Here is a 21,829-nt window from a genome sequence, read left to right as displayed (position 1 = left end):
GGACCCCGGCACCCACCGGGATCACCGATACCCCCAGGATCGCGCCCAGGACCCTGGCACCCCCAGACCCCACGACCCACGAGACCCCTGCCCCACGCCCATCCCAATCCCCCTGCATGAAGGAAGAAACATGGCCCTGGTCCTGCTGCTGTCCGGGCCACGTTTCAGAGATAAATGCCCCCCAAATTGCCCCAAACTGCTCTTAGCCTTTCAAAAGTTCTTTTATTTCGCTGACTTTTCAAACCCTGGGGAGAAGTCCTGGAAAGAGGCTGCCGCAGCACCCCGGGGCACCCGCATGCCTTTGGGGTGCGGTGCAAACCTCCCCGCATCATTGGGGACCGGAGCCTTACAGCACTCAGAGCATCTAAAAACCGAGATGTCTTTATTTATTTACTTTTTCTCCTAGATTTGGCGCCGCAGGGTGGGTGGCAGCGGCACGGGGACCTGCGGGGACAGGGTGGTGGCACCCAGCAGCCCCAATCCCTGCAGCCAAAACCCCCCAGACGGGGACAGGGGGGCCGTGGGCAGCCGGGGGTCCCATAGGAGGAAGGCCGGGGATGGAGGAAAACATCAAGGTAAGGCTGAGATCGGTTCACCTGGCAGCATTTCCTTGGGATGTTCAGCCTTGGGTGGATTTCCAGCCCCTTTGTAAGCCTTCAGAAATGGATCGTGGCAACAAAAAGGCTGGTTTGTACGCTAGCATCGCTGACGCTTGGGCTGAGCAGGCGACGTTATGGTAACAGAGCGATCTGCAACGAATTGAAGCGAACCCAACAGCTTGGACTAATTAATTTTCCCAACGTTTCGCATGAACGGGGGCGGCGTGAGGCGGGGATGCTCCCGCGAGGTCTGGGGCTGGCTCGGATGGCTTCGCCCCGTGAAGGTGCTGTCCCGGGTCAGGGTCTCACCCACGCGAGGCCGGAGCCGGCTGGGGAGGAGAGGAGTCCACGCGGGGGCCCTTGAGGTGCTGCAAGCAGGAGGACCTCCGCCCAGCAAGCCCTCAGCACGCCCTGCTCCGGGGGTGAAGGTGACAGCAGCACGATATCCTCCGGAGCTTTCCAGTTGCTGGGCAGCGTGATCTCACCCTGGAGCAGAATTCCCTTCCCGGAAAGCACCGGGCAAACGCCGCCCTGTCCTCCTGGGGAGGGGAGGCTGCCCGAAATCAATAACGCTCGTCAAGTGGGGGGCCCCTCTCCAGCACAGCCCGCAGGGGGAAGTGCCCCCCAGTCCAAAGGCTCTGCCCCGGTTCGGTCAGGATCCGTCCTGGGAGCATCAAAGCAGCAAAGGCGCGGCCTTGACGCTCTTGGAGTCAAGCCTGGGAGGCCCTTGCCTCCAGGAGGGAGGGCGGGAGGAGCGCAGGGAGCCTTGATGCCTCTCTGCTCCTGCCTTGCTTCCTGCCTACACCGCGGGCCTGGGCGCCAAAACCCCCGGCCGAGCTGCACAAAAAGCAAGCCGTTTGTTTTAATTTTCGGCTGTTTATTTCTGAGGAACCTGTTGCGGAGAGGAACGCGGGGTGCTTTCTGAGCTGATGTTGCTTCGTCCCCGTTGTGCTGAACGCCAGGCTCCAGCCCGAGGCTGAACCTCCTACGTGAGGTGCAGAGACGACGGGGCGTTCCTCCCGGCAGCTGCGATGTGCCCGGGCTTCTTGCGCATTTGCCCAAGGGACGACATGGTTCTAGCGTACGCGTGCTGGCGACAGAAAACAAAGCCAGTTATTAACATAAACCCCGTTTTCAGAGCAGAATTATCAGTAAAGGCATTTTGCCTGCCGAAACAAACGGCGCTCCCGACCTTCCCCAGCGGTGCTGGACGAAGATACCCAAATAGGAACCACGGCGGGCACGGCCCCGTCACACCGGCGGCGCTTCACCGGTGGCAAACGGCAGCAGGCTCAAAGGAGGGCGCACGAAGCCCTCAGAGCTCGGGCTGCAGCCTGAGAAATCCTCCTCCTCGCCCCCAGCACCAAAGGGCGGGCTCTGAGATGTTTTCTTTAAAAAGGCGTCAAGATGGAGCGGTGCAGCCCCGGTACTCGCATCAACGCCCAACGTTTCTGAAGTGCCCCTGAGCTCGGGGCCTCGGCGGTGTTTTGTGGCGAGCCCTTGCCAGGAAGGAAGCAGAGGCTGAGAAGTGCTCGGGTTGCTTTATAGCAGAAGGCCGGCACGGGATGGGGCCTCGACATCAGAGAGGGGGGAACAAAAAACATTTCCAAGAGCTCAGCTGGGCTACAGAATTAGTCCAGCATCCTTTGAAAGGCTGAAGTGGGCCCCGAGGAGCCCCGCACCCCAGGTGGGAGCAAGGCGCGGACCCGCTCTCCCGGCACACATCGGCAGGAGCTGGGCCGGGCTGAGATCACCTTCTGGTCGCTCTTCATTTTCGCCTTGTAGAACGAGGCCGACTCCGGGCCGGCCGGCAGCGTCGTCTCCTGCATCCGCTCAAATCTGTCCTGCTCGTCTTCCTCCTGGCGGGAGAAAGAGAGACCCCGTTCCACGGAAAGCCAGGCCTCGTGGGGACGCAGAGCTCGGCCACCGACTCTCAGGAGCCTCAGGACAAGGGCTGGAAGCGAGAGGTCCCCTTCCCACCCCGCAGCTGGGCAGGACCTGGGGCAAAGTCCTTGTGCAAGCACAGAGCCCCGGCGGGAGCTCCCTCGGGAATCAAGCCGGAGCTGCACCTCGTCCCCCGAGCCCGGCTGCTGACCTCGTGCCCGCGCTTCTCCAAGGCTGCGAAGAGAAGCGTGGCGGGGACGGAAGCACGATTTTTTAAGGCAGCAGCCAGCGCGTGGCATTTTCCTGGCAGATTTGAGGATAGCTCCGGCTTTCTTTGGTTCCCTTCTGTTAATGAGCAGCCTGGAGAAGGTGACAGGGAAAATCCGGGCTGATAACAGGCAAATGGCCAAAGGACTCGGGCCAAGGGTAAAAGGTGAGCACCCTGGAGCAGTGAACTAGGACAATAAATGAAGAATCAGCCCGGAGAAGGAAAAACGCTCAGAGTAGGAATGAGACCTCTGGAGGAACAGGAGGTTGTGCCCTCAAGGAGCCGGACTGGGACCCGGTGATGCTGACGGGGAGGCTGCAGCGAGCTGCCCGGCGAAAGGAGAATGAGAAACCAGCACTGAGCAGCGTTACGGGGTCCCTGTCGGTTCCCTGCCTGGAACGTCGTCAGCTTGACACAGCTGCGAAGCGTCGCTAAAAGGCACGTTGCATTTATCTTCCGGGTTTTAATTGGTGTGATGACAAGGAATCCAGGGCTGGAAGCCGTTAAGGGAGTTTCTATGAATGCAGCGAGTAACTGGGGTTGGTAAAAGTGCCTGGCGATGGATTTTCCTTTTTTTCCCCAAAAAAAAAGTGACATCCTGGGCCAGTGCAGGCAGGCAGGGTGCCGCTGCTGACCTCACTGGGGTTGGCGTTAGGCTTTTTTTGTTGTTATTTTGGGTTTGGGTTTGGTTTTTTTTTGTTTGTTTGGGTTTTTTTTGCTGTTCTCTTGATAAGAGTCCGTGTCTGAAATCTTCCAGCCTGGCACACCACAACATCCCGTTTAAAAGTAAACCCCGTGCATCTTTTTTTCCCTACGTAACGTCTGTTTTTCGTAGCCTCGAGGGAATTGACTCGGGAGGAGAGGCAGAACCCGTCTGCGATCAGCCCCGAAGCTCTTCACGTGCCTTCCTAGAAGGCAGGAAAGAAAACGCTGAACCGAGATCGATCAAAACGATCACAGATCAACGGAAGATTTCGGTTTCGGTTTTCTTTCTGGGGAGCTCCAGTCCCCCAGTACTAGAAATGGGGCTCGAAATGGCTGGAAATCCCTAGGGCAGGGGTCGCACAGCCCAGGCCCTGCTTTGGGTTCCCCAAAGTGGCCGTTTCTAACCCCGGGGTGCTGGCTGAGCACCAGCTGCCGCAGCACGAAACACGACAGCGTAGCTGTAAGCACTACAGACCCTGCAGGCTGGAAGCTGCCAGCCTCCCAGGCACCCCTCGCACCGCCGGGCACCGTGCCTGCTCACCGAGAGGCAGCAGATGTCCGGGTGCTTCCCTCACCCTGTCCTATTTTGGCCTCTCCACGGGAAAGCAAGATGCGACCCCAGGCAGCTGCGCTCCGCGTCGTGGCGGCCGGCGTCTCGCTGCCAGCCGCGCTGTGGCCGTGCCCTCATCGCCACGCCACCAACGCGCGGCGGGCAGGGAGGACGAGCAGAGCTGCAGGGGGGCAACTCACCAGGCGCAGAACTCTGTCGATGGGAATCATTCCGGGCCTGATGCTGCCGCCGGGCTGCAGGGCTTTCTGCACGTAGGTGGGGATGAGGAAGGACTCGCTGTACCAGATCTCGAACTCTGCAAGGCAAAGAGTGGGGCTGCAAGGAGCAGAGACGAGGGTGGGTTTCCTCGGGCTCCCTGCCCGCGGATCACGCAGGCCATCGGTGCTCCGAGCTCTTCTGTTTCAACCTAGCGGAAGAGTTCGTTCATAAGGACAGGGCGGCATCAGCAGGCACAGGAGGTGGTGACCGGCCCTGGGGACAGTCCCCTGGGCTTGTGCACCCGAGGGGCGTCTGGCCACGAGATGGCACCGCTGCGTCCCGGAGCCATCCTCCCAGCCGGTTGGGAGCTCGGAGCTGGCAATTTGGAGCGGCCGCGACGTTTCGGGGTCACATTTCAATCCCAAATGCTAAGGGAGCACAGGCGCTTTCCATCCCATAACGGCCGGCGATAACACGCAGCAGCTGCTGCGGGAATTTCGTCCTGATTGACACCGGGCACTTCCCAGACACCCGCTGCAAAGTGTCTGTGCTCTGCTCCGTGCCTCCGGGTTCCCCAGGGGAGCCAGGAACGCAGGCACCGTGGGCACGGCGAACATCACGGATTTTTTTTTACCCTGGTTCCAGCTCTGAGACCTCTTCGCTCCGGGAGGGCACGCACAGCTGGCAGAGTGAGCCCGTGCCCGCACGTTTCAACCACCAGCAAACGTCCCGAGCACCCCAAAAAATGCCAAAGCCAGGCCTAGCAGGAACCCGCGGCAAAGTTCCTGCACAATTCCACGCTGGCCCCGTGCACCCCCTGGAAGAAGCCACGCGTGGGATTTACTGAGGGACACAAGCCGCGCTCCGGCACGTGTGTGGAAAACGCAGCGTTGCTGCAGCCGCAGCATCCAAACGCTGGGGTGCTGGCCTTGTCACACCTACTGCCTTCCGTCCCCCGGGACAAATCCGGGGACGCACAGGATTGAAAAGAAATCAAGGGTGAGAACCCTTCAGCAGGAGCCTTACTGCTGGCCGCAGCGTGACAGGCTCGTCCCCCACAGGAACGCGTCCGGTGGCACGAGCAGGGGACAGCGTGGCATTGTCTGCGAGAGGGAATCTACAGAAGGTCGGTGTTATGTCAAACAGAAACCACCACCGTCGTCAATAAAAAGAAAAAGGCTGGAAGGCAGGAAGAGAAACCACAACAGAGCGTGACGGGGGCTTGGCAACACGTCTGGGAAGCGCTTCGGTGCCGAGCTGCTCTCACGCACCCCGGCTAAGCCAGAGGCTGCTCAGAAAGTGCCCCGGCGAGCCAGTACCTGCGATGAGTTTGTTCCGACACCGGTCCACCAGGTGCTGGCAGTACTGGATCTCTGCCTTCAGGTCCTGCAGCTCAGCGTAAGCCGACCTGTACTCCTCCTTCAGGTCCTTCATCTTCATGATGAGTAAAAACTCCTCCTCGTCGACGATGAGGTGTCCTTTCTCGTCGACGTACTCCCCTGGAGGGTAAGAAAAGGAAACGAGGATTCTCGGGTCTGGGGCCGGAAGGCTGGGCAGCCCTTTGGAGACCGCTAAGGCAACGCTGCTTCGCTAGGATAAACATCTCGCCTTCTCAGCTTCCCTCAAATCAGTTTGCTCTTGTGGTTTCCAGCAGCCACAGTAAACCACCGGCTGCTAGATGTCATCAGAAAGAGCAAAGGCCGAGAAAAAACAAGCAGTGGGTCTGTGAAAAGGGAAACCCGCGCTCTGATACGGATTCAGGCTGACACAGCTCATCGTCTGGCCAAAGGAGCTCCGCATCCCGCTGGCGCTGCGGGAAGAGGCTAGGTACAGAGCTCAGAGCTGCTCTGGGAGAAGAGAAACGGAGACCAGCAGCACGGCAGTCCCCTGGGGCTGACTCCCAGGCCATGGTTCACTAGGCAGGGCCTCCTTGCTGTTGGCCATTCCCTTTGTGTCCGACTCTTCCTGCCCAGTGACTTACCCTGCTGCCACCGCTCCTGCCTCTGGGCCTCCAGGGCCTTCTTGATGTCCTCCATCTCCTGCTTGATGAAGTTGATCCTCCGGGCTACCGTCGCGCTTCTCTTCTTCCTGGCAAGGAGGATGCTTTTGTTCTCCTTAAAGATCCGGTTGATCTCCCGTCCACACTCCTCCTTGAACTGCTCAAACGCCACCGGCTTCGACGGAGGGGAGCTGCAACAGAATTCAGAGACAACACCCGCAGGTGTTGGGGGTCACTCTGTTCTGCCCGGGAGCAGGGCACAGTTTCTGGGGGTGGCCGGAGCCGAGGCCTGCGGGTGGCATTTCAATGGGCCCGTTGAGGATCGTGCTGTGCTGGCTGCATCCTGGTGCCCTCCCCGCGACGGCCCTCGTGCCCCTTTCCCTCTGCACCACTCCCAGAAGAAAGGGAGGTTTACACGGAAGCCTCATCCCTTAGGAGACGCCTCAGAGCTGAGTCTTCCCTGGAAAGGGGATCTCTGAGGGTCTGAATTCTCAGAACAAAATAAAACAGTGTTCCTCCCCGCTGTTAAGCCGCGACGCCTTTGCTCTTTTCTCGCTGGATTCCCAGCGGAGACCACTCACAAGGCTGGGGTTGGTGGCTGCTCCGCAGCGCTGCCACCCCCGGCCTTGCAGCCTTGCCTGTTTCGAAAGGCTGACTGCCAAGTGGCACGTGGCAGCCTCGGCGTTCCCCTCAAACAGCTTTGACGCAAACGTGCCCTCGCGGACAGCAGCTTCTCCTCCCACACGAGCCATGCAGGCCCGAAGGGGAGAATCTCAGGAGGCCCCTGGCACCGCAGGAGGCACAAGGCGCCGCTGCTCTGGGGGAGCAGGGCGGGTCTGGAAGCAGAAGGGAGCTCCAAGCCTTCACGTTCCTCAGCCCAGCCCGGTCAAAGCAAAGCCTCCCCCGGACTGGCCTCTTCAGGGCATTTTCAGACCACTGCAGGGCTGCGTGGGACTGCTGGCCTGCCAGACTGCTGGCCAAGCACGGCACGCGATGGCCACCGGGCTCTGGCAGCTCAGCTGCTGAGCAGAGGGCATCAAGTACCGCAGCGAGGTGCTTCAGGAGTAAATCTTGCTACGATGCTCTCCCTGGGCTGCGGGAAGAGGCGAGGAGCAGCCACGGACAACAGAGATGGAGGCGCTCATGGCACTTCAGAGCTGCTTCGCTCGTGGCCTGAGAACTCAGCAACGACAAGAGGGATGGAAATGGTAACGGGAAAAGTGGTGTGCAGCGGTGTGGGGTCCTGGCTGAGCTCCTGGGACTGAACAGCGCACGCTGCTGAGCACATCGAGCCCTTGGCCTTGGTACCCTGAGCGGTTTTTGCCCCGTCTGCTCCATCCAGAAAGAAATGCAATTCGGTGCTGCCCTCCTGTGCTAAATCCTTGCCGTTGTACAAGCAGATAAGTGGCACGCTGCCGCATTTTGGGCCGTTCTCCGCAGTTCTCTCTTGTTGTGGCATTTTCCTGCCATGACCTCACGCGGGTGTTGAGCCTTTTTCACGAGCCCCTGGGGTTTTGTGGCTGGTCCTCAGGCGTTTCTGCCCGAGGGGTGAAGAGTGCTGCGACTTTCCCGTGGGGCCAGGTGGAAACGTAGGGAACTGGCATAGCTCAGGGGCAGAAGGCAAAACCTGCAGGTACGCTAGGACTGTAATACGGGAATATTGGCTCTGGAATATACAGAGAGAGGGAAAAAAATCACGTGCCAGCATTTAAACGAGGAACTGGCTCTTGATCAGCAGAGATCACCTAACAGAGCAACTGGCGGAGCGCCGAAGAGGTGCAGAAGCTGACTGCCACCAACGTGTTTTGGTCCACTGGTGCCCATAAAACACGGCAGTGCGACCACGTGTTTCTGCAGCCAGGCAAGGAAGGTCTCTGAATCTCTCCTCTTTCCTCTGAAGCAGGGAGTTGCACTAGGGAAATGCAATGCACCCCCTCGGGTGTAAGCTGGCAGATGGGTTACACTCCCTTCACGGGGACGGCTTACCTGGGCCGCTGGGAACCTTCCTCAGAGGCTGGCTTCGAGGGCTGCGCATCAATATTGGCTGTATCCTCGCTCCTTGCTCTCTCCTTCACGTCCAAATCCGTGATGGGAATCGTTACCTGGCTTTTGGGTGGTAAAGGAGCATCCAGCTCTCTCCCAGAAAGGTAGCTCCTGGTTCCTTCCTTCCTGACGGGGGGGGGGGGAAGATGAGCCAGGTTAATTTCTTCATAACAGGGAACTGGAATCAAAGCAAGCCGCAGGTGCTCGCCTTGCTCATTCAAACACGAGCAGTCTGACGTTGTTCCTACCCGAGATGGCAGTGAAATATCTACTGACAAGGCACGAGATCAGCCTCGTTCCCACAAATCCTTTCCTGAAGTAGAGGGACCACCTCGCAGGGCATGCACCCCAGAACAGAGCGCAGGTTGGACTGGCTCCCTTGTGAAGCCTCAAGGACAAGAGTCCCACCCCGTCTGGCCTGAGGCACATCCGCTGGTCCGTACCTTCAGAGGAACCTGCAGACTAAACCCCCTCGCATCTGATCCGACCCCACGTCTAAATCAAGCCAGATTGTTCTCCCCCAGCTCACCTCCCCAAACAACCCCAGCCTGGTCCGCACCCCGCAGTCAGAAGGATACAGAGAGGTGCTCACCACATCTCTTCCCATCTCCCTACAAAAGAACTGCACAGAGGAGTCCCCCACGTCACGCAGCTCCCGACACCTTGCCTTCTCTCCTCTCTAACACCTGGATCCGGGGGGAAATCACACCAAGCAGCTGCCCAGAGGTAGCAGTAGCAGCTGCCAGCACAGGGACCCCACTCCTGTAAACCGAAGGGTCCTCCCTGCTCTGCGTCGACTGCACGTTCCCCCTCCTCTCTCAGCTTCGCTCCCTACCTGCTCCTCAGCCCGCTGCCTCCTCCTCCTCCCTTTCCACTCAGCAGACCTCGCTGCACCTAGCCCTTGAAAGGAACGCTGCAGGGTTAACACGGCTCCCGAGGCCATCGCAGGACTGCTCCCCTGGCTCCCCACCTCTCCGCCCAGGCTAACCCCGCGGCTGCTGGCTGCCAGCTCTTCAGCTCCAAGCCTGCGTTCCCAGCTCACGCCCTGGAAGCTATCGCAGCAAAGGGAGGGCCGCCTGCCTGCCGGACTCACTTGGATTGCTCGCTGCCCTTCCGGGGTTTCTTCTTCTTCCCAGCAGGTTTGGGTGAAACGGGAGTCGTTCTGGTCCCACATTCCTGGCCGCCCTTTTTTCCCATCAAATGACGATCCACGTCGACCACTCCGGCCTGGAAACGGGAAGAAATAAAACGCAGAGCAGGAGGCATTAGCTCTGTAGCTGACCGAACCACGCTGTACAGCCCACACCCGACAGCCCCTCCATCTCGTCGTACAAACGGATCTGGAAATCTCTGTTCTCTACCAAACACCTCAGGGAAACGCCTCTGTAAAAATGAAGTGCGAATTAAGAGCCAGAACGATCCTTAAATTCGTACAGTGAGCGTTTTGGCTATTTAGGGGGAGAATATCTTGGGTCTAGTGTCACAAAAAGAAGTTCACGGTGCTCACGGGGTTTTCCTGGTAATATCCCAGAGCATAACACAGACAGCAAACTCTTACACCACCATCAGCAGCAATGCAACGGAAAAGCATCCTCGGAAGTCTTCACTCAGAGAAGGGGGACGTGTAAGAGCTACACTTCCTGGACTACCTCTTCTTGCCTCAACCATAAAACAGAAGGGGGCACTAAGTGTTAAATTCTGCTCATATTAGGGCTTGGGTTTGTCTTCCAGGTCTTTAAATAAAGGCTTGAACAGGCCTGCTAGGGACCACCTGCTGTGCTGTTAGGCAAATAATTTGCATTTTCCCCTTCGCCTTTCTTCCAAAACATTCAGAGCATCTCCAGTTAAACCACGGGACGGGCACATGGCTCTGCAGAGCAGATAATGATTATTTTACCTGCTTGACTGGGAAAAGCAAGGCAAGGAAATAACCGCTTCAGCGAGAAAACATTTCCCAGATGGAAACAAGTCACGAAAAATAGGTTACGGCTACAGGTCGGAGTTCACACGTGCATTTATGGCTTAGAGGTGGTTCACTTTGCTCCGGAAATTATACGGCTTAAAAGGAGGAGCTCAACGGAGGCAAGCGATCTGCCCCTGCCTTCTACAGCTGCCTGGCTGACGGGCAGGTCACCTTCTTGGATTGGTTTATGTTTCCTTCATTACCGTGTTCTAAATTATTCCGTTCAGCTAACGAGCCTAACGCTCGGCTGCCAGGGACGCTGCTCTGTCGATGGGTGCACCTCTGCTCTGGGCAAGCTTTTGACACGCTCATCACGTTAACATCTCCGAGCTTCAGATGTCAACAGGGAGAAGTGCAGAACTTGAGGCAATTCAGGGTTCAGCAGCAAAGCGGCTAATTCTGAAACGGATTCTGGGCAAGGCCGCAGGAATTACCTTCTGAGCAGCAGCAATAGCAGCAAAGTCGTTTTTGTCTATCAGAGCATACTTGCTTCGTAATCTGGCTTCCACTTCGTGCTCCTGTTGCCTAGGGGAGGAAAACAGCCCTTTACCGTTGTGTTCACAGAGGATTATTTCATGGGTCCAAACCTGTCCTGGCTGCCAATAGCACATCTCCGAAGAAAACAGCTTTTCTCTGTGATCTCACTTCCAAACGCCCCGTTTTGCTCCCTCTACTCTTCCCACAGCCATTGGAACCTTTTCCTTTCTCCTGCTCCTTTCTTTTTCTATGCTGTCCTTTTAGGCCTCGCAGCTATGGAAGTTTCTGGATGGCTTTCTGGACCTTTCAATGGTCCAGACTGAATAACATCACATCTGTTCGGTTATGTCACTTAAATAGCTAACCTTATCCCAATCTATTATCAAATGGAGATTTTTTTTTTCACTGAAGGAGAGCAGGTGAAGCACACCAGAAGAGACTGAAGATTGGTAGAGAACCTGCAAGTCAAAGGGGAAAAAATTAAAAAAAAAAAAAAAAGCCCAGTGCTTTGGCACAATAAGGGAGTCACGAGTTAAAAAAATAGTAATAATTGGGCAAGACCTTTACCATTTTGCTCTTGGGTCCCTGAAAATCCTGACTGCCCGGACTGATGACATACCACAGACATTTGTGTTCAAGCAAGTTTCTCCAGGGCAGGCAGATCTTCTACATCCCCATGTCACCCTCGTGAACAGCAGCCCCTGCTGTGAGGGCCGGTGGGTTGCCCTAACACCCTCGTTCCTCTTCGTCCTCTTCTGTTTCACATCACGGAAACTGCCCGTCCCCATTTTTCCCAGCCTGCCACTCATCCTCCAAGCCGTGACCTTCCTTTGCCATGATCTTTGAATGTAAATACAGGCACACATCTATCTGATGACCTTTAGACGCTGGTGTGGGGAGGGCAGCATGCGTCGTCTCACCCTACAGTTTATTTTTCCTTCAGATCTGCTCGTTGCCTGCCTTGCACTCCGGAGGTACGCACGACGAGCGGGGTTCCCGTGCTCAGGGGTGTCGATTTGCTGGGCAGCGTTATTAACCAGCGAAGCTTATCCCCGACAGCCCTTGCACGTGACTTATGAGCACTGGAAGGTCAGAGGCAACAGTCTTCTTGTGCAAAAACCAGCAGAATTTGTCCAGAACTTGGTTTTCAGTTACAGGTTATTCCCTACCCTTAATAATTCTTCTCCACTGATGTCCTGCTAAGCGTGATATCGCGAAAGCTCGAAGGCATTTCTAAACCTTACCGTGATATCTATCAGTCCTGAGCATCTTACCTTACAATCAGCTTGAACTGCTTAAATACCTCCTGGACCTGCCGGATATTCATTATCTGAGGAAGAGATGCATACAAGTAAGCGTTTGCAGGCTGTGGTCAGCTGTACAGATTCAAACATTGCAGATCCGGAGGGCTCTGCCTTCCGGCTGGTGGGTATCGGCACTCAAGGAGAGCGACCTTTATCCTGCACACAGCTGGAGGCTGATGCCTTGCTCACTCTGAGGAGGTTTTTAGAGAGAGAGGAATTTGGTAGACCTACGTTCAGACCCCGACCTAGACGGGTAAGTTCCACGGAGTGCACAGCCAGCAAGATAACGAATGGTTGACAACAATTTCACAAATGACACAGGTGGCATCTACTGACCTTGCAGATTATGATGTCGCTTCTCTTTTCACTACTCTGCAAGACTGTCTCCTTAGAACTGCCAGAGCACCCTCTCAGCCCTCTCAGCCATGATACCGAATCAGCTGAGCCTTGTCACTGTCTCTGCTTTAGAGATGAGGAGCAGAGGCAGAGGCAGACAAGTAACAGGGAGAGTGTAACTGAGCAGGAATCAGCCCCGAGGTCTCCCAAGGCCTACGATACCGGACCAACCTGCGAAATGCACTCCCTCTGCTCTCAACCCTCTCTCTAAAAGATTCTTCAGTCCCACTAAAGACATCGTTCCCTGTGGGAAACTCCTTAGTCCCCTACCTTCCCTGCTCCACATCGCATTTTGCAGCTCAGAGCTAAAGCAGCTTCACACAAGCCCTTACTCTGCTTCACTCCTGCCTGCTGAAGGAGGAACACCCGGACCTTCAGAGAGGATAACGCTTTCAGGAAATGAGAGGGAAGGTCTCAGGCTGTTTCATTTAGAATCAGAGAATCACAGAATCATTTAGGTTGGAAAAAAACTTGGGGATCATTAAGTCCAGCCATCAACCTGACCTACCAAGTCCCATCACCAAACCACATCCCTCTGTGTCACGTCCACACATCTCTTAAATGCCTCCGGGGATGGGGACAGCACCACTTCCCTGGGCAGCCCGTTCCAGTGCTTCCTCACCCTCTCCATGAAGAAATTCTTCCTGATATCCAATCTAAACCTCCCTGGGTGCAACTTGAGTCTGTTTCCTCCCATCCCATCCCTTGTCACCTGAGAAAAGAGAACGGCCTCCTCGCTACAGCCTCCTTTCTGGTGGCTGTGGAGGGCGATGAGGTCTCCCCCCGGGCTCCTCTTCTCTAAACAAGCCCAGTTCCCTCAGCTGCTCTCACACCTCTCGTTTGGGGTTGTTTTCTTGTTTGCCCCCACAGAAAGATTTGTGCACAGGGGACCCCAGCGGTTTCTTTTTGCAATCGTTTTGCAGTCAGCAGGTTGTGAAGCTGCCCTAACAAACCCGTCTCTAGGAGATCAAACGTATTTTGGCAACACACCTTGCAAAAGATTTAAATACGGTGTTGACAGGGCAGATTTTTGGCACTGCTTCTTTATAGAACAATGCATAAACCAATTCCAAGGGTTTCATGACAGAGGAAAAAGTCTCCTCAAGCTTTGTAGCGGGTTTACACGGCAAGGTTTTACCCGAGTAAAACCACTGCAAGCTTCCAAAAAAGCAAAAATGGGATGAAAACAAGGAGACAGCCCTAACAAGCCAAAAAACATACACAGAAATCTGTAGCACCTTCAGGTTAAAGACAGCCTCTTTGGAAGACGCTTTCCTTGTTCCTGTCCAGGGATAAAACGGGATGGAAGCAGTATCTAAGTCCTTCTCTACTTCAAAAGCTACTTACATCAATTTCATCAATGGCCCCTTGCAGGTATTTGTGGATTTGAGACTTAATCTCCGCTATCTGCACATCAGTCAGAGGGTCGTAAGTCACCAGAGGTCGATTGACCTGAGAGAAAAGGGGAACGACTGAGTACTGATAAATTACACAAAGCTCAGCAAGTACCAGGCTGGCAACACCTGACACTGCTCTGCTGTGCCCAGGGAAGCCTTGTGCTTCATTTCTGATCGTAACTTCTTGTCCTGTGAGTTAATGGGACAGGGGACCTGGGAGCATGCTGAAAGCAATGGATTCCCTCTCATATTTTGACCAAACAGCAGGAGGGCTTCACAAGTCAAAAAAAAAGGAAGCCAGGCATCTACGGGGGGTGGTGGCTGAAGATGCAACGGGCTGAGTGCAGAGCTTTGACTGATCCCAAAAGGACTGTGCTGGAAGCAGCAGGAAGAAGGCAGTCACGTTGGGCACTGAGGTAACCGATCCCTCTGCACAACGATGATTATGGCAAAGCCTGAGCTAGGTCCCGTCGAAGATGGCGCAGCCAGTTCCTCACCAGGTTGTTGTGCATAGCCAGTTCTTGCTTCAGAAGAATAATCTCCTTCTCCAAAGCCCTCACAGTCTCCTAGCAGGAAAACCAAAACGGTGAGCAAGCGACTAAATGCTGTTATTGAGAAAAAAATGCTGAAAAGCCACGTAAAGCTCAGTGCCGTGCGACATCGCAGCTGTGAACCAGCTCCCCCAGGATTTGCTGTCAGGATTCCATCAGCGGAATACTGAGCCTGGAGGTCACTTTGCCTCCGATTAGTTTCCTACAGGAGAGCTGCTGTCGTGTCCTGGATGTGCTGCCTGCAGTCAGCCTCAGCCTCCAAGGGCACTTGTTTTGTTAACCTGATGCTTTCCTGACAGCAGCTCTCCTGTAGGAAACTAGGCAGGAGTCTCCCACGGCATAATTGTGATGGAATTTCTCCGTAACCGGGAACATCTTCGAGCACTGACTATGCAGAATGTGTGTCCAGAAAGGTGGGGGTACCCAAATCCGTTGGGATCCGGGGAAAACCAGATCCCGAGCTGCTTTAAGGGCCTGTTGGAGCATCAAAGCACAATAGCGTCCTCAAACACACGCTGGTTTCTCTTTCCCACTCCGCAAAAATGAAGGGACTGGAGGGGAAATGACAGCTTTTTGCACAGCTCCCAGCTTCTTCTGGAAGCTGTGGGAGGAAACTTCCCCAGCTGTTTTGCAGCTCACCAGCGAGATCAGACTGTGAGGTGCAGCAGGGCTCTCACGCACCCCGTGTGTCACGGAGCAGGTAATTCTAAACTTGTTCTTTGGGCTATCAGCAATTCATCCAGCTCTGACTGCTGCCAGCTCCCTTCCAGCTGTGGAAGTGCACTCAGGACACCTAAAACACTCTCATCATTTAATTTTTTGCCTCGTTTAAACCGGTATTGGAACTGTGGCAAGGGCACTGTTTTACCAGCGGGAGCAGGACCGATGCTGCTCTCTACGTACCTCCGGGTCGCATGTCACATTGATGACTGGCTCTGTTGTGATCCACCTCATTCTGGCAGCAAAACGAAGAGAAGACAACTGGAAAACAGAGGTTTGTTTTTTGTTAAGCAGTAACTGGAAGAGGCATTGGTGAGGATATCATTTTCATAATCCCTTACTATTAGATCATATCAGATCCCAGTACATAGAAAGGCAAAACTGTTTAACTGCACGGAGAATTATAGGGCTTGCGATTCCAGGAGCGTATCCTCCAGGGCTCGCTGGTTTCTGTGTGATGAGCCAGCTTCAGACAATCTCTTTGTGCTTTCTGTTCTGCATGCGGACAGTTCTTTGTGTGAAAGAGCTGTGATCTCGAAAACACCCCCGTCCCATTTCTGATCAAAATAACACGTCCTAACAACACCGAATCACGTATCAGTGGCCTTCAGGCTTAATTCCTGCAACGTGGGACCTGGAGAATAAGCCCCTGCAGCCTGAAAATCATCCCATTTCCTCCGCAATTCCCCCCGTTTCTAGACGCTGTCACAGCACAAGCAGGAGAGGACAAAAGCAACGCCCTGCCTCGAACCCAGCCGCACAGCAGGTGGCTGTGTTCGCATTTTTTTTTTTTTGCTACATAAAAGTTTCTAGGCCTAGAGCACGGCGATTCCCCTCTCGGTGTCACAGATACAGCTAGGATGATCCAGTTCACCCAGGAAGGCTTCCACCCGTTTTATTCTTCCACGGCTTGAAGGAGCCTTACTGTTAGGAGGAGGCTGCTCCTGGTTTGTCTCCCAAACCAGCTGAAAGCCAGCTCCGATTTGACGTGACCTGCTGCAATCCCATCCATTTCATGATACGATTTACCGTTTGAAACACGCTTGTAGGACTGAACCGACAGTAACACGTAACACTGTCCGGTGTGCTTCCCTCTCAGCTCTTGGTGCCTGCTGTAATTCAGGCCGGTTACCGCCCTGCACCACAGAGCAGACCGGCGAGCTCAGTGTGTTCTCTGAGCCTCAGATAAGACGAGCTATCCAATGTTTCTGAAGAATTAGGCAGGAGGTTTCTCCGGGACTCCTGCCACAGCCCTCCAGAGACTACTCTTTGAACACAGCCAGGGCTGATGCAATTGCAGCAGTGGCAGGCACAAGACTAATTCTGCAGAAATCAGTGCAACTTACAGTCTCTTCTACGTGCAAAGCTTCCCCGCAGATATTTGCCACGAGGACAGTATTGCATTTCCCCCCTGGAGCAATAGAAAAGAAGAAAAAAAAAAAAAAAAAAAAAAAAAAAACATTTTTTTTCGTTCTTTTCTTTTCGGGAAAATAATCGTGTTATGTGCTGGCTGAGAAAAAGCAGCAACAAAAGAACGTGGCCAGTTTGGGACTGCCCCTCTAACGCCCCCATGCAGTGGCACAGAATGACTTACGAGCGAAGGTAAAATGTGGTTTTCGCCTGGTGATCGTGCCCTAAGGAGATGGGAGGACAAACTGCCAAAGCCTGAAATCGGATAAATCAGGGCAGAGGGCTTTGAAAACCTTTGGTGTGACTTCAGCTTTGGGCCTCTCACCTGGAGCCCGATGCCAGAGGAGCAGCAGCTGTAAAGGCTCGTAACGTGCTGCGTTTTTTTTTTTTGCTGGCTAGTTTTTAAACTGTTCCAACTGAGGAAAGTTCAGCGGATTTCCATTGGCCCGATGAGCGCGGCCTTTGTACTGTCTGGGCCTGCTGCTTTATTTGGTGAGGAAAACCAGACGTCCTTTGAGCAACGACCAGTTCCATGTGTTTACAAGGAAGGGCTTTAACAGCTGATGGGCTCCGACACGATTCTCTACGCGTTTTATCTGGGGCTGCTGTCATCCACGGCCCTTACCCAGCGAGTCCTTGAGGACGTGAGTGAGCTTGCTCTGTCGGAAGGGGATGTGGTCCCTCTTCGGATCAGCCAGGGCGATGACGATTTGCTCGAGGAACGACAGAGACTTGTTGATGTACGTGGCTTCCTTCAGAACCTGCCCTTCAGACTGTAACGAAGACCAGAAGGCAAAGTTGCCTCGCGTGTTCCTGGCTGAAGCACAGAACAGAGCCTGCTCCTTACCGCGGCACAACCCCAGCTGTGAGGGCAGGGATCTAATCCAGATCAAACCCGTTTCTCATCTAGAGCCCTCCTCAGCCTGGAAACAAGTTTTTAAAGACTTCAGTTTTTCCTTACGGGTCTACCAGGACCTCCAGCTTCCCTTCACAGCAGCAAAGCCTGTATTTGTCACAGGGCTCTGGTCAGTACAGAACGTCCCGTGGGACCTGGGAAGGCTTCAGCTCTTGAGATCTAATGCTCTGAGAAAGTTTCAAGAGTTTGCCTGCTGTGACCAGAAGCGAGATTTGCATTGTCGTTCGGGGAATGAAGAGGAAAAGCGCAAGTTCTTTGTCTTAATAGCTAATGGCTCCGGCTTTTTCCTCTGGGGAGGAACGATAGATGGATAAACTGAGAGTCAGATGGACCGACTGAATCTGCATCGGGGTGGGAGGCGCACGCAGGATGGGAGCCACGTCCAGGTGGACTTGGCAAAGGCACACGGCATCCCAAACACCTGAGCACCCTCCCCTGCGTCAATGTGACTTACAATTTGTCACGGTCTCTACTTATCCCAGGCTGAATTCTGTTGTGGAAAACCCTCAGATTTCCCCTCCGGCGTGTGGATTACCGAGCTCTCCACCACGGGCTGAATTATTTCCTCCATTACTTACTCCGGTCTTGCTCAGTCTCTCCGAGCCTGCCAGATCTATCAGGTTGATCTTCGAATTAACGCATCGGACGTCTGAGAAAACTCTGCAACGAGACTGAGGGGGAAAAGAACACAGGCTGTACTTAACTGCGGGCAACACCGGAAAACAGTAAAAAAAAACCAGCCACGCAAAGATCCTCAGGCATTTGAGCCCCTGGAATAACTGCAGGAGCTCTTACCTCAATGTAGATAGTAAAGATGCAATGGGATCTGGACGAGTTTTTATTCAGGGAGTGTTCTGCTATTACCCTGTTGGTCTCACCCTGTGAACAAAGAATGGAAGACAGCATTTTAAAGCTTCTGCGCCGGTAGAACAAAGGGAAATGAGAAGTGCCCACGGTTAAATGAAGTGCTTCAGTCTTCGTCCTGCGGACTTGTTCAGTCGGTTCGAGCCTCCAGTGCAGGAGCACGGGGTCCTTGAGTCGCTTTCTCACTTAAAAGGCATTTCACAGCATGGTTGGTTAAAAATCGTCATAACCGTGCCATTACCGCGCCTTTTACCACGTTATCTGTATTCCCACTTTCAAGGCTCGGCTCGCAGACCTGTGGCTGCGTGAGGAGCAGTCAGGCTGGCCTCCTTCAGACCCAGCCCCTCACCAGGGAGTTTAAATCTCCTTAATTTACGGACACCGGACGGCTCCTGGTAAGAACACCCTCCCTGCAAACAGCACCAACAATTCATTCATGTTTTCCTTACAGATGGAGGCACCCGCAGGTAAAAGGAGGATGCGGGCATAACCAAGCAAACGTCCTTCACGAAACAACCCGCCGTGTGAGCATCCCTGCTGTAAAATCTGACAGGCAGCACCTGTGCTGTGACCACGCTACCTGCCAGAGATGTCACCGGTAAGCCTCGCTTCTTGGACGTGGCTAGGCCAGGTGGGGGAGCTTTTCAGGGAGGAATTGCAGTGTAGGTCAGCTGGGGGGGGGTGGAAAAGGATCCCAAATATCCTACCCTTTGTATTAAGGCACGCACTGACGTCCTTGTGGGATAACCAGGGTAATGAAAAGAGGTCTTTCCAACTGGGCAGCACCTCGGTCTGCTGAAGGGGGCAGCGAGGCGGCTGGTATTTCAGACAAGCTTTGTGAAACGCAGGCAGACCGTGCAGGTACCAGCGCTATTTCGGTGCTGCCTGGGATCTCCGGTGCTACTGCTTTCTGTGGCCTCACCCCCCCATGCGTTTCCTCCATCACTTGCCTTGGTCTCACATGCACTAAAACCGGGGTTTCTCCACAGAGATCTTCCAGAATCTCTGTGCCAAAACATTTCCTTAAGAGCATGGACTACAGAGAGTCAGCAGTTCTTCCACGCACCGGGGAGAGAACAAAGAGGGCTGCAGCTCCCTCCGGCAGCCCTGGCCACCCGCTTCACTGCCTCCTCCCTCTGCCAAGCCAGCAAACGCAACCACCAATAATATTTGGTTGGCTTGCCTCAAAAAGGAGGTTGAGAGCATCCTCCTCGTGGCTGACAGGACGTACGGACAAGCCCTTCACGTAAACGCCCCGCGGGCAGTCCACTACAGCCATCTGCACGTCTCCGGTGCCGCTGCTCGTCGGGGCGGCCAGCAGGTCGAACAAGGTCTCGTTGTAGATCTCCAGGTAGGAGATCCGGACAGTGACGAAGGAATCGACGGAGCGTGCAATCGCTCTGAAGACCTGCGCAAAGAGGAAGGACGTCAGCGGCAGGCTCAGCTGGCAAGCAGCACTCGTTATGGCTTTCCAGATGAGCTACTGGTGACTCCTCCAACAGCTCTAAGCTCATCTGCGCCTGCAGATTCTGAACCCTGGTGGCTGGCGGGCTGACAGCCAACATCTTCAGTAGGATTTCTCCAAACGATGGCTTTGGAAAACTGCGAAGGCCTTCTTACGTTTGGGAAGCAGCCAGCTAACCAACGCGCTCCCCGTGCTGTGAAATGCCACCACTGCCCGTGCTCGAGGTCACGGCGTAGTAAAGGGAAGGTGCAAAGGATCCTTTTACAGCCTTAAAGTGCTTTTCTGAGCACCAGCAACAGCTGACACGAGCGATGCCTTGCTTACTTCTAGGCTCTTTTCCCGTTCGGATCCCCAGTACCTGCTGGATAGCTCGGGGTATGATTCCTCGATGCTTGTACTCGGCAGTCGCTCCCGTCATCGTGTACGTTTTACCAGCCCCCGTTTGCCCGTAGCACATTATCGTGCCTAGAAAAGAAGCGAAAGCATAAACCCAGAAGGGAATCTTTGTGTTTCCCAAGCGTGCCACCAGAAGGCCATCTCCCTCGGATCAAATCTCCCCTTATCATCAGCAAGGAATTACCGTTATAGCCAGCCAGGGCATCAGCCACCAATTTCTTGGCCACAGTCTCATAGGCCAGCTCCTGGGAGGTGTTGTGAAGGACCCCGTCCAGCCTGAAGGACCAGTCAGTCTGCCTGTTATTCACAACTCCTCTCCTGGCGTCTTTTTGGATGTATATATCTATGCTCTGAACCCCCCCCCCCCAAAAAAAAAGGAAACAAAGGTTAATTTCCGGAGCCGTGAAGAGTTCCAGCAGTTGCTGCCTAAAAACATCCGCGGAAGACCCGGAGGTGAGCAGAAAGCGGAACACACAAACACTGTTACTGCTCTGGCTGCCCCTGGTGGGATTTTCTGGTGGGAGGAGGCCCGAAAAAAAGGGAAAAAGGTTCATCTGTTCGGCTCTCAGAGATGCGCCACGGCAGTTACTGGGTTGGCGTTAACACAGGGATTACGGGGTGAAGTCAGGAAGGCGCGGATGGGGAGAAGCAGCCTGCACCACAGGGGGACATCTAAGGATGAAGTGGAATTCCTCAAGGACCCAAGTCCCAGCCCTCTTTGGGATTTCCTTTAGCGATCGCATCACAAGAAGTACGCTTGCCGTAGCCAGACTCGCTGAAACAAAACCACGAGGAAGCCGTGAAGCAACAGGCACCAAAAAGCCCCGCGCGGCCCCGAGGAAGGGAAGAATCCCGCGTTTCTGTGGGCAAAACTGAAATCAAGATCCAAACCTTTCACGCCTGCCACCGCCTTCCCCCTACCTTGTTGTCTGGCCCGAGCTTGATCATATCCTGAGCGAACTCGGCCGTCGGTTTGACTCGCACAAAGGTACGGACTTTCTTTTCTACCGCCTCCATTCTGCAGAGGGAGAAGCAAGAAAAACCACCAGCGCCGCGTCCCCCAAGGTGGGATTCAACCTCCTTCGGTACCAAAAGGGCAGCTACAGGCGGCGGAGGTTAAAAATAAAGCGTCGCCAAACGCCCGGCCGTAGCTTCCAGCCCTTATTGAGAGCAACTGCGGGCAAACACGGGAGCAGCACGGGCACAGGAGAAACGGGAGCAAACTCAGACAGCTGTGGAGGTCGCAGCCCCCGTGGGAATGCTGCTGATGGTTCCTTGGGGGTTTTTAGGGGTAAGGATGTCGTACCCTGTGCTAACACACCCCGGCCTCAGCTCTTCAAGGCCGCAGCAGAACGGAGAGAAAGGAGCAAGGGAAAAATCGGGGCAAAAACCCCGATCTGAGCCGGGGGGGGGAATCAATTTAGGACAAGGGGAATTTTCCTCAGGGCCACAATGCCCGCTGCTCGGTGCCAGACTGCCCACGACAGCCAAAGCCCTGCTAATTTGGCTCTGTTTGGGGCTCCCCTGCTAATTTGGCTCCGTTTGGCTGCGCTAATTGAGGTCTCGGGGCTAATTGGTGCTCAGAGGCGATGGGGGCACAGGAAAGCCCTGCGACGGGGGCGGTTTTCACCTTCACGCCTTGGGTCGGGTCCGGAGGTGGGAGGCGAAGCGAGGAGGCAGAGCTGGGCTGGAAGGAACCAAGG

At 54.7% G+C, this 21,829-nt stretch overlaps 1 protein-coding gene across 1 annotated transcript; it reads right to left on the bottom strand.

The window, feature by feature from the left end:
• Nucleotides 1-1,459: 1,459 nt before the first annotated feature.
• KIF9 (kinesin family member 9) lies at nt 1,460-21,143 on the bottom strand. The gene is made up of 20 exons (XM_035316120.1): nt 21,048-21,143; nt 20,311-20,476; nt 20,089-20,195; nt 19,449-19,673; nt 18,197-18,280; nt 17,980-18,072; nt 17,111-17,258; nt 16,422-16,486; nt 15,259-15,336; nt 14,302-14,370; nt 13,755-13,859; nt 11,982-12,037; nt 10,665-10,755; nt 9,361-9,494; nt 8,211-8,393; nt 6,207-6,415; nt 5,545-5,724; nt 4,207-4,322; nt 2,354-2,458; nt 1,460-1,689 (listed from the first exon to the last, which is right to left on the bottom strand). The coding sequence occupies exons 1-20, from the start codon at nt 21,141-21,143 to the stop codon at nt 1,585-1,587; spliced, it is 2,415 nt and encodes an 804-aa protein (XP_035172011.1). The 3' UTR covers nt 1,460-1,584.
• Between the last annotated feature and the right edge of the window lie 686 nt (nt 21,144-21,829).

Source organism: Oxyura jamaicensis, chromosome 2, assembly GCF_011077185.1.
Source record: "Oxyura jamaicensis isolate SHBP4307 breed ruddy duck chromosome 2, BPBGC_Ojam_1.0, whole genome shotgun sequence".
NCBI classification, from domain to species: domain Eukaryota; kingdom Metazoa; phylum Chordata; class Aves; order Anseriformes; family Anatidae; genus Oxyura; species Oxyura jamaicensis.
The sequence above is the reverse complement of the archived record's forward strand: the minus strand, read 5'-3'. Positions and strand labels throughout refer to the sequence as shown.